Below are 12,488 nucleotides of genomic sequence, written 5' to 3'. Positions count from 1 at the left end.
TATGGTAATATGCTCTTGGAATGTGCAGAATTCATTGCCTTCCAGATTTTCATGCTTTATTCTCCCTCACCTCCTAAAATACTCATATCATCCTGTCAGCCTCCCCCTTCCCTGTCCTCTGTCTCCCATCCTTCTGCTATCGCTACCTTCATCTTTCTTTCTTTTTCTTTTTTTTTTTTTTTTACCATAGCTTCTTTATCGCGCTCTCCATCTCATCCATCTTACTCCCAGCCCGTCTACACCTTTTCTTTTTGACGTCTCTCTCATTCTTCCCCGTCTTTCAACCTTGGTTATTTCCTCCATCTTTCACCGTTATCCTTCCTCTCTCCCGGCCCATCTCTCTCACTTTCTGTGCCCTCCTTTCCTTCCCACTGTGTCCATCCTTTTCTTTCAACATTATGCCCTATCCATATCAAAATCTTTCTCCCCTTTTCTCCTCCCTACTCCTCTTTTTAGAATATATAATCTTTCACACTTCCTGGCATCATCAATCTCTCACTGACCCCGGCCCTCACTCTTTTCCTTCTGTTCCACGTGTTAGTGAAAGGCCGATATGAACCGACCAATGCAACTCAGCTAACTGCAAAACATAACAACGAGTTTCTAAAAATGACTTTAATTTATAAAATAATATTCAAAAAGATATATTAAATTATACACAGCACATTTTCACTCAAAAGAAGCAAACCAGCAGCCAGCTGGTTAATTAATTTATTAATTTTATAAGAAATCATTGTTCTGATTCATTGTTTATTTAACTCTCTTTATATGCTATAGATTTTTTGATATAGGTGCCACATCAGAAAGCTGAAGTGAATGTACCGGGAACTGCATACATCGAGTGTTTATGTTTACAACATACGCTGGCAATATGCTGCTAATCCACACCAAACACTGAATCTCAGCACAGTCCTGCGAACACGGCAATTACTGCCTCATAATGCTCTCACTTTAGGAGGCAGCCTAGTGACACGGAGAGGATCTGCCTGAAGCACAGCTAACCTCTTTATCGCTTTTACTCTCTTTCGCTCAAGCTTAACAACCTTGTAGTGCTTATGAAATAATGACTTTTGTGGTGTGGACTCCATTATCAAAGCACAAGCCGTTTTGAGGTTGTTTGCTGGGATGCTTTTGTTGTCCATTTTAAAAGAGGCAGGCTTACAATAGCAGCTGGATGCATCCCCCTTCTTCACCGTTTATTTAGCGATTCTCTGACTGAATGTCGAAGCAAAGCTTCTCTTTGTATTTCATTGCACTTTTTAGCCTTCCTACACACAATAACATCTTTCCTTCTTTCTCTCCAGCAGCACAGCAGGAAGGTAAACGGAAAGGATGTAAGTAGACATGAAGTGCATATGGCGGACAGGCTGTTAGACACTCACAGGGAAGCAAACCAGTCAGACTCACTGTCTGCTGGTCAGTCAGGCTTTTGGGGTAACCAGTCAGTCAGAGAGTCAGCCAGGTAGACAGTGAAGCGGGCTGGATTTTCTGTGTGCGCTGCTGGTTAATGGCATCAGGTGCTGCTGTCTGCAATGATTAGTGCTGGGGCTGGAGTAATGGGCTCTGATAACAGTAATGGATCGGCCCACAAACACTTAGCTCAGTTTACTCTCTCTAATGCCCCACACAGCCCAGCCCTCAGCAGCTGTCTGTATGTCTGTCGACACAGCTAATGGGAGTTCTCCAATTCATAAAAAAAAACATTCAATTGTGTTGGTTTTTGTTTGTTTGTTTTTGCTTTAGTTGGATTTTTTTTTTACCCTTTTCCCTGACCTGTACTCTCTTTACTCATCACTCGCCCACACGCATGGAAATTTTAATTCATCTTAGTATTTCTTAGTCTTCTAAAAAGTTTCCTCAATTCTTTCTCTATTCATTCACCTTCTCTTTCTCTGTATATTAACTTCTAAAATTAGCTAGTTTTTACCTGATCATTGCTTCACACTCATGTCTCACTCTCTCCTTTCTTCCCTCTCACCCTCCCTTTCTGTCATGCGTCTTCCTCCTCCCACCGAGAGCTTCTTGAACAGGTGGCCTGTGGCAGGTTGTTGCTGTGCTCTGCTTGTTGGTCTGCAGGAGGCTGCCTACCTGTCTCTCCGTGTGAGAGCTTGCTTTTCAGCGTGTGTTTGCGTGTGCACACGAGCATGCACGCGTGCATATTCACAAGTGTGTACGCCTGCGTAAAGGTCTAACTCTGCAGATGCTCATATTGGTGCGCAACTGTGTGTGTGTGTGTTTTTGTGTGTTTGTGCCAGTCTGTCCTGCTGTAACCCCTGGTAATAGAGCAGGGAATAGGAGAGGAGTTCAGCCAGAGCAGGTGATTAAGAAAAATCCCTGCAAGATGGTGGTTCTGTGGCCGTCATTGGCCTCCTCTGGGTAAACAGGGAAGGAATGTGTGGAGAGGAATGAGAGCCTGGTGGCTGCTGTCGAGGACAAGGACAGAACGGTTTATGACTTTGGGGGATTAACAAGCTGAAGTGGAAACTTTTCTAAGTAGAAAAAGAAACAAACTGTTCAGTCATTCAGACTTTGTTTTGGGAAAAATAGCATCCGTTACTCTACTATATATACTATTACTATATATAATACACATGCAAAGACAGGTGGTATCTGTTAATTTTTGAGAATGCACAGCTGAAAGCATTCATTAACTCATATGCAGATGGATCGACAAACAGGCTTAGAGGAAGGATCTAATCATTTTTTAGTATTTTCACTGTCTAAAATGAAAAGCATATGTAGGGCTCAGGAGACGTAGCGGCTCGTCTACTAATCAGAAAGTCAGTGGTTTGATCCCAACCTGTATGTCGAACTATGCTCGGGCCAGATACTGAAGCCTGAGTTGCACCTGATGCATCCATCACGTGAGTGTGAGCCTGTGAACATGATGTGCTTAGGCACAGAAAAAAAGCACTTGTACAAACATGTGGGTGAATGAGGCCTGTAGTGGATAGCGCTCAAATTCAGTAGAAAACCGCTACATAAGTACCAGTTCATATTTCAGACAGTGCACAAGCGTGTGCTTGAATGCCAGTACACATACAATGCATTTTATTAATTTAGTGCCAAAACAAGACATGAGTCATCTCAGGGCACAGCTGAACTAGGGCAGATCTTAATGTGAGCAGTGGGTAAAAATCCTACTTAGATTTACTCACCACAAGCAACACTCCTCAACCTGTGACAACAGTTGTATAGTGTCTTCTGTGGCTCGGGAGGGAGCTTTGTAAACTTTTAAAAAATAACCCTGATTACTGTGTGCCAGCAGGCTTATCTCGACTTACTCTTGAGACTTAGCATTTTTAAAATAAAGCCTATTACAAAGTCGAGGTGTGCAGCATAAAGAGAGATGCTACAGAGTTGTATTACAGAAATGATCTGGCTTTTAGAGCTTGGCATACCACTTGTAGGGACCGAAAGGAGGGATATTTAACACTTGTTTCATTAACATTGTTTACCTGGCAAAGCCGACTCCTCTGCTGACCCCGTTGGCATCCCTAAGTATCCTTGTGGAGATGACGTGACCCAGAGGCTTCAGCATATTCTCCAGCTCCTGCTCATCCATAGACACTGGCAGGTTGGAGATGTACAGGTTGGTGGGGTCCTGCTCTTGTTGCTGCAGTGCCAGAGATTTCGAGGAGTGAAGAGGAGGGAGAGGTTGGACAGACGGCAAAGAGAAGAAATGGAAAAGAGAAGATGGTATGAGAAATAATGCATCACTATCAATTGCAGAAAATATGAAATAATACATCAGCTTTGTGTCGTGAGGAATCATGCAACGTGTTGCAATAGTGCTAACTGTGCAGCCAAATCCAGGCTAAGCTCGCATGACATCTGGCCCTACTGACATTCACATATTCCACTTAAATGCAATAAATAAATAGAAAAAATTAGCAAACTACTGGTTCTAAGCATGTGTCAATGTATTATGACAATTTAACAAGTAGCATGGTGGATATATTCACAATAGCTTGAATGGCATCTTCTGGGTGTTTCTTTTTAGTGGTCAGGTAAAAAATCAAGAGAAACAGCAAAAGAAAAGCTGTGTATTATACAACAGTGTTTTCAGTGTAGTGCCCAGGGGCTACTGCAAGCTAGGTATGAAAGCACAGCTGGTGCTGGGGTGAGCCCGAGGTAACAGAAAGCCCGCTGAGATCTACAGTAGAGCAGCTGGAAACAGCCCCACCAGCCAATCAGTCACTGCCTGTGCCAGGCAAGCCACCAAACTATGCCTCCATCTATATTTCCCTTCCACCAGTCAGTCAGTCTCTCTTAATTAAGCATTAAGCTACATTGTGCTGCCCTTAGCTCTAATCATATATGCTACAGGCAAATTAGCATATACTTTTTCAAATGAACCGAATAACATGCAATCCATCTTTCCAACGTGCAGGTAGCAACAGTCCAATCTAATCAGGCAAACAGCCAAGTCTGATCTGTTTCACACTTGTGTCTTTCAACCTGTCATTCAACAGGCGCTGGGATCATCATGAGTTAATTCTACTACGCAGAGGCATGGTCTAAGTTAATAAGAGAATATGCACTGAAACATTTTAATGACATTTACATCATTATTGTTGCATCAGTAAAAGGTAAAACTTCCAGTCTTTACCAGAGTATGAAATGTTAAAACAATATCAGTTAATTTTAAAGTCTTATAGACAACAAAAAGAAAAATATGCATCTATTGGAGATGATCCTGTATGCTTCATTTTAAATGTGCATGTGTGATACAATAAATTATAAATTAATTTCCTCCTGATTTGTAAGAGCAGCCTCCCTTGTCAGGTTAGATCAATAATGTGAGCAGTGGAGGAGCTTTAAGCACCATCATGTAAAAAGGTAGTAATAACCTGTGTCATGGTCTACAATCTAATAATGAGGAAGGTGGCTGAATCTGTTCTGAATAACAACAGCAATTTTCCAAGACACGTGCACATAAAAATGTATGAAATGAAATCAATAAATACATTTTTTTAAGGTGTGGATCTGCCAAGTCCAGGCTCATAAATGTTAAAAACTGGCAACAAGACAAGAAGAAGAAGAAGAAGAAAAACTGAGGGCAAATGACTTCTTGATATTAACTAAAAGAAAATTAGGAGAATTTTCATTTAAGTGAAAAGGGAAAGACCATCTCTGAATCGAGGAGGGGGCCATCTTACAATGTTGTGATTCCAGCCATTCCCCAACTCTCTGTGAATGGTACTCATGGCCATTGATCAGTGGGCTTTAATCAGTGGTTGTTGATCAATGGTCATGCCAATTTGTATATTAATGAAGGAACTGACCTTCCAGCCCATTGTTCATTCAGTGGGCTGGTTTCAGTTATTGTGCAATGTCCTGTTTATAAGGTTGGGGAAACCTGCAGTCAGCTGAGACTGAAGATGAAACGTTTCTCCCACTGGAAATGCTACGTCCAGATGAACAGAATCCACCTTTTGGAATTTCCATTAAAATTTAGTTTAATATGGTTTTACTTGGAAAAACAGCTGACTTGGCCTCAAAAGTTAAAAAAAAAAAAAGGTGAATTTTCAGTTGCATATTTCATACGCACATGCAGTACTGTAAACAGCAACTTCAGCACAGAAGTCTGTCATCTTCTCAGCTGGGGGTTGTGGAGTTACTTCAGTTGCAGGCTGCGTAAACACTGTCTTTGAGAGCCTTCACAGACTCTACAGGCAACACTCTCTCACTTTGTTTTGCTTTCTGCTGATGATGGAGGAAGAGGTTAAGGAAAAGGAAAGGAAGTGTCTCCACCAGTCTCTTGCCTCCATCTCTCTATCTGTCAGTGGAGAGGACTGGTCCCTCCCCTGATTAATTAGCTGTCTTATCTGACAGGACATGTTTGATCTGATGAAAACCTCTGGGAGAAAGCCAGCGCCCGAGACCACAGCTTTTTTCTCCTTTACCCAGGAAACTCAATTACCTAACTAAACTCCACCTCCTTATTCTACAAGTGTGTCACATTTGGGTGCTTTGGAGCATGTGAGAGAAAAAGCTCGCAAGAGTTTGTATAACACGGGATTTGGCAGTGAGTGGAGCTTAATTAAATCTGTCTGTAAAAATCTACTGTACACGTGTCACTCTCTTGCTAAGTCCCTTCAGTGTGTGCACCCTTGCAGCTGCGCCTTCCTTTGACTTTCATTGGTTACGTGAGCTGATGTTTTTCAGGATTATGTCAAATAGGCTTCGTATTCCGATGCAGAAAGGAGGTCCGGATCAAAGAGTTAACTGACTGACTCACTCATTGAGCTAAGCCAATGATAAGACAGTTTGTGCGCGCACACTTGAATGAAAGCACTTTCTCCTATAAGCACGAGACAGCGCACGCGGTGAAAGAGTGAGGACAGAATGTGAAGCGGTAATTTGTGTGCGTGGGCTAATAGTAGAGGGCTCCGTTTGCAGGGGGCGGGATTATCGCGGGGAGGCCTCGTCTACGCACGGCCGCCTCGCTAAGTTTTCTCTTTGATGACGTTCCGCATCACAAAGCCCTAAATACCCAGATGAGAAGGTTATGGAGAGGAGTGGAAACTGGAGTATTTTGACGGGAGGTGAGATGGGCTGGCCCATTCCTCAAGGAGATTTAATTTCCTTTAATGTCAGCCTTTGCACACGCTCCGCTGTCACGCTATGAATGAAACGGTAATTGAGGTGTGTGTGCGCTGGCGTGCACCTGTGTGTAGCCCATCTAGGAGTAATTATGTGTGTTTGTTCCATTTAATGCAGACTATATTACTGTACACTCGTGTATGCGTTTATGTATCTTTCGGCTCTGTGTGTGTTTCAAGTCGTGTAAGCGAGCCTCCTTCTTCTGCGTGTCGATGGTTGAATGTCTCTCTCGCCATTGACCAGCATTGTGGAAGGTTAATGGAAAGGCTCCAGGCTGCACTGGGGCTTTGATGAGCATAATTCCTTCACCTTGCCACCAGGAGGACAGGAGGAATCCAACTGTGCGTGTGACAGAAAGGGAGAATGGCGGGTCGGGGGGGGGAAATGCGGTGGGGGGTGCGACATGTCATTTCCTGCTGACGGATGGGCCCCTCGCTAGAGCTGACAGCCCTGTAGCAGTTATTTCATTTCGACGCCCTGCTCTGTTTACCTCACTGTAATTTCTGAGAACATTACCATTCTACGTGGAAGGGAGAGTATTAGACAGGAAGAGAAAAGAAGGCGAGGATCCGGGTTAAACAGAAAATAGGAGTTGCAGATCACGTGCAAAAGGTTAAGGAATGAAAGGGTACGGAGAGCCGATGAGAAAGAGAGATGGAGGCAGCTGACATGACAGGCAGATAAGGCACATTAAAGGAAGCCCTTGTTGCCTTTTGACAACGCTGGAGGGAGAAGAAACGTCGGGCGTTAGAAGTCTCTCGTTCTGCCTATAGGGCTCTCAGGGCTGTATCCATTTAACTGTTAAAAGTTAGAAAGATAGATATGTGACTTGACTCGGGGCACCGCATCCAAATCGATGTTGAGACTCTGAGTCGCCCTCAGTCTCTTTCCAACAATCCTTTCTCTCCCTGATTTACCTTGCACCCACATCTTTTCATTCCTTTTTCCTCTAAATCACTTTACTAACCTTCCTCCTTTTCTCTTTCAGTAATGAGAGTTTCCTAACTTTGTACACCAAGCGTTGTCCGTCCTTGCTTCCATGGCGTCTCTCCTGTCGTCCTCTATCCATTCTTCTTGCTCAAGAGCAAAGAGCTCTATGTATAATTGGTACTATAGGGCTTTTTGGACGCTCCTCTGAGCTCGGATACACACTCTACAAGCGTATGTGTGCTTGGGTATACGTGTGTATAAGGTTGTCAATCCTTGCTACAACAAACACACAATACACTTCCCTCAGGTATGCCACTCTGGCTTGTTGTGTGACTAACCAGCAGCCTGAAGGAGCACAATTAAAACCACAGACAATGGTTTATGTGTTGACTGGTTGGAGAAAACTGCAAGGAAGCAATAGTTGTTGTGTTTCTGCTGTTGTGAGGATGTGTGGCTGACAAGTTTGCAGATGCCAGAGGGAGTGTTCCTGTTCTCTTGTATATAGGTTGAGGCTCTGTACTTAGATCCTGCTGTGGGAGCCTGAGTCTGCAGAATGCATTCAAAAGACAAGCTGGCCAACCAAGAAGAAGGAAGGAGCAGAATGGGGAGTTAGAGAGAGAAGAAGCCTATGAGCACATCAACTCACTTCAAAAGATTTGAGTTTAATTTGCGAAGAGCTGGAGAATTCAGAGACAAAACAGTAGCTACACTACAAAGGACCTATCATTCTGTCAGCTGGCTAGTCAGCTGGTCAGACAACAGCAGGCAAAGTCAGCTGGGCAGCTTGCTGCACTTTGATGAGTGCTTCCCAACATTGCCTGTTTCTACTCTCAAGTGGATGGTTTGGATCATTTTACTTCATTTTGTACAGGCTATTGTCAAACGCTTCCTCGATACTCTGTAGTGATTCTGTCTATTATGAAGACCCTCTGTGACACCGGACTTCAAACCCGGTCCACATCCAAGACTTTATATCCCTATCGCAGTCTTTCACTGCTTCTGCAGTCATTTAAAGAGCACGTAGCTGTTAGCAGATCCAGGCTGCAAGTGTACAAAAGGTTTCATGGTCAGCCTCTGATGTGAGAATTAGATTTTACTTGTTTATTTTTGCCAGTCAAACAAATAGCAGCTACTTATTTTTTCAGCGCCGCAAAAAACGTCAGATTCAAAGTTTGGCCTCTACAACGGCTACATGTATTCATCAAAGTCCGATTTCATAGACAGATGGCGAAACTTTGCAGGCAGGAAGTGTTTCGCTCGATCTGATACGCATCTTTACAAACAAGCGGACATATGCAAACACACCTTACATTTCAAAATATGCATAAATGCCTCCACCGTAGACAGGCTTAATCACAGAACAGCATGTTACAATGCCAAAAAAAAAAAAGAGATAACAAGAGCGCAAGCTGGTAATGCGTGAGGTCCTTCGGCTGCTCATTGAAGGACTGATGAAATCCATATTTCTGATTCAAACCTTCTGTTAGAAACAAAGAGCTGTGAAGGGCTACGAGGCAAAGGATTTGTGCCATCACTCAGGGCAGCCTATGCAATCCAATTACCACATTATGTGTGAACAAACAGCCCGAAACACCTGTCACTTAAACATGGCTTTAATAGTTCTGCAGTAAATGGGCACTAGCAGAGGTTTAAGCTAAAGTCTGCAATCATACTATGTAGGCATATAGTTGCCAGTTCTTGAGCAGCTGTATTAAAACTACTTTATTATTTCTCTTATAGATAACATCTTTCTGCTAATTCATAACTGAATCGGCTTAGTGGGCAGCATTGCTGTAATCACTTTGGCATGTGCACCTGTAGGCTTGATTGTGATTAAGAAAGCACAAAAACAAAACAAAACAACAAAACAACACCAATCTCCTCGTTTAACACTGCATATAATGACGGCTACACCCACGCACGCACCGAGTCCTTACTTTCTTTCTTTTTTTTTTATTATAGGTCTCAATGTGTTTGTGTTTTTGTTGTTGTTTTGAAATACATCCAAACATACTTGTTATCAGCAGTGAAAGAAAATATTAAATAAAACAAAACAAAAAAATAAAGATTAAGAAGACAGCACATATGATTGTGGTTTAAAACATTAATTATTAGCTTATTTCTAAAACTTGAGTGCAGGGAAATGAGAATCAGAGAAGAATTAATTCAGACTCCTGTATGCAACTATATCCAAGAATAAGTGAGCAGATGTAATAATTAGTAGAACATCAGTAACTCATTAGTAACACCATCATCTGCATTTCATTGCACATAAGATGATGTTGTTTGTAATCTAGAGATACATCAACTCTTTTTAGTGTTTTGGACGCATTTCAGTGTGAGTGGGAGTATCCCATTAAAGCTTTGTCTACAGCAGAAGGAGCAGGAATATGGCACCGCAAATCATGTGACAGGTGGTAAAAACGAAAAAAATTACTGACTCAATCTTTTTCTTCCGGATACTCATTGCTCTATCTCTGCATAAACTTTCTTTGGATTTGCTACAAGTAAGGTCACTTTTGCATTTTAAATTCTTTATACCTCACTCCATTAAACCCATTGGATTCACTTCAAATGTAGGCAAACAGACAATACTGTACAAAAGTCCTAAGCCACCACACATTTCTTTCATATTTCCTGTACTAAAACCATTGGATTTTTCTTTATCATGGCCTCAACTCTCATAGGGAAGCTTTCTTAAAAAGTAATCTTCAGGAATATTTATCCAGGCTTTTTGAAGGACATTCGAATCTCCTCTTTGGATGCTGGTTGCCTTTTGTTCTGTTCTCTGTCAAGAAGATCCCACACTGCTTCAGAAATGTTGAGGTCTGGGCCATGACTGATATTATTCTGCTGTGTGTTTCTCTATCCAGGTATGCTTTTATTGCATTGTATTTGGGATCATTGTCATGCTGAAAAATTAAGCCAATCAGATGCTTTTCCAGATTTCTTAATTCTGTAATTGCATCAGTTTTGACTAGATCCCGAACACGAGAGGCTGAAAAGCAGTCCCAAATCACGACAGAGCCTCCACCGTGTTTTACAGACAGCTATATAACCTTACTATTTCTCCTTTTTCATGACCTCCATTAAAGAAAAATGTTTAATTGTGGATTTGTCATTGTTCATCACTCCATAAGACCTGTTGTTTTTGGTTCGGTTTTTGTGTAATTTGGCATACTTCAGCCTTTTCTCCCCATTTCTTTTCTTTAAAAATGACTTCTTGACAGTCGTCTTTCCACTGAGACCGTTTCAGTTTCTAGTTGATCATTTTATGTCTGTCAAACTGTGTTATCTTTGGCATTTTTTGTAACAAAATGGGAACAAATTGTTACTAGCAGCCTGTTGCAAAAACACATAAAATGCCTAAAGATACAATTTAAAATGTGATTTTATCAAGTTTTCTGTTAAGTTTAGACACAACACTGGTTCATTCCTTAAATTAGATGCCTTTTTTATGCTAGACTGAGAAGCAAACTATAAGGAAATGAGGGGTGGCTCAACACTACTGCACAATACTGCATGACTAGTGGGGTTAGGAACCCTAACCCCACTGGCCAGAGGGTCCTAAATACCAAACTGGTGGCCTTTTCTGACTGTGGTGGCAACTGAACAACAGAATTTTGAAATGTGAAAAAATATATATTTAAGTTGTCAGTACATCTAAAAAAAAAAAAAAAAACATCAAATGGTAGCGCTCTCACTACAATGCTTGGTACATGTGTAGAATATATCTCCAAGTGCTGCATATGTTGGATCAAAGATATTTTATCTTTACATCCCAAAAGATTATTTCCTTCTCCTTCTTCTTCACTGTTGACTTTCTGCTTCTCTAAGCTGTAATCATGCTCACTGTAAGCTACCAGCCTGATCAATTACTTTCTTTGCTCGCATAAGGATACACATGATTGATCAGTCTTAGTAGCTGCAACAGGATTATCCACTCACTAACAGATTGTGGCTAAGAAAATGCCCATTAATTAACCTCTCAATATCATTGTCACAGCAAAAAGTAATTTGAAGTTTGGAGCAGGGCACAAAGTTGTTGTTTTTTTAAGATGATGTATTTTACTAGATGAATATGATTTTAAAAAAGAGCAGAATATGAAGCTCAGGGGCAAAAGATTAGAGGTTCACCTTGCTCATGCGGTGTTCCATTTGGCTGGAATACAATGTTACCTGATTAAATAAAAATCTTACAAATTACCATACGTTGCTGCAGAGCACACCTTAATACATCACATTATTCAGCCACAGAATTTTTCCCATGAGTGCAATCCAAGCCAATGACAACTAAGTGTGTCCTAGTACCCAGAGGCACTGAGGTGTTTAGTTTGGTTTTAAGACCTACACTCATTCACTCACATAATTACACACAATGCTCCTGCACAGCGCTGCATCTCATAAGCGCAAAGTCACACACACACACACACGCGTACGCATGAGCCTACACGGGATTTTTAGACACAAGCACACAAACACACACACTGTCAATCTTTGTCCCATTACTGCTTATGGAAAATGGCTTTCCAGCTACTCTGCATTATTCTGAGATGATAGATGCTGCGTAAGGGAACAAAAGTGGGTGATACATTATTGAGCCTTTGAGAATGCTAACACAGTGTGGTGGGACTTTGTTTTACTCATTTTCTCAACCCGATCTGCTCTCTGCTGGCGTAGCTGGTAAAATATTCATCCAACATAAGGCACAGCGAGCGCTGTGGCACAAAAGGGACTTTTGGTATATCCTTCTATGTGCTATTTACTGCACCAATGCAAACAAGTGCAAACATTAAAGGTCAAATTCACTTGCTACCATAACATACAAAATAAATCCAAATTACTGAGAAGTTAAAGTGTAGTGTTGTACTTTCTGTATGTTTCCTGATGTCAACTAATCCCATGAAAACATCCAAAACCAACAGTCCGTTAGTCTTTATACCCTACTT

At 41.6% G+C, this 12,488-nt stretch overlaps 1 protein-coding gene across 7 annotated transcripts in view; it reads right to left on the bottom strand.

The window, feature by feature from the left end:
- Window positions 1-12,488, bottom strand: part of rbms3 (RNA binding motif, single stranded interacting protein) — a 301,392-nt gene that overhangs the window by 85,356 nt on the left and 203,548 nt on the right. For all 7 annotated transcript variants that reach the window (XM_039605523.1, XM_039605517.1, XM_039605518.1 and 4 more), the window contains one exon: window positions 3,459-3,616. In XM_039605523.1, the coding sequence (XP_039461457.1) occupies window positions 3,459-3,616 (158 nt within the window). The remainder of the gene's footprint in view (window positions 1-3,458; window positions 3,617-12,488) is intronic.

This window comes from Oreochromis aureus, linkage group 22 (genome assembly GCF_013358895.1).
Source record: "Oreochromis aureus strain Israel breed Guangdong linkage group 22, ZZ_aureus, whole genome shotgun sequence".
Lineage (NCBI taxonomy): Eukaryota > Metazoa > Chordata > Actinopteri > Cichliformes > Cichlidae > Oreochromis > Oreochromis aureus.
Note: the sequence above shows the minus strand (reverse complement) of the source record. Positions and strands in the feature narration are given on the sequence as shown.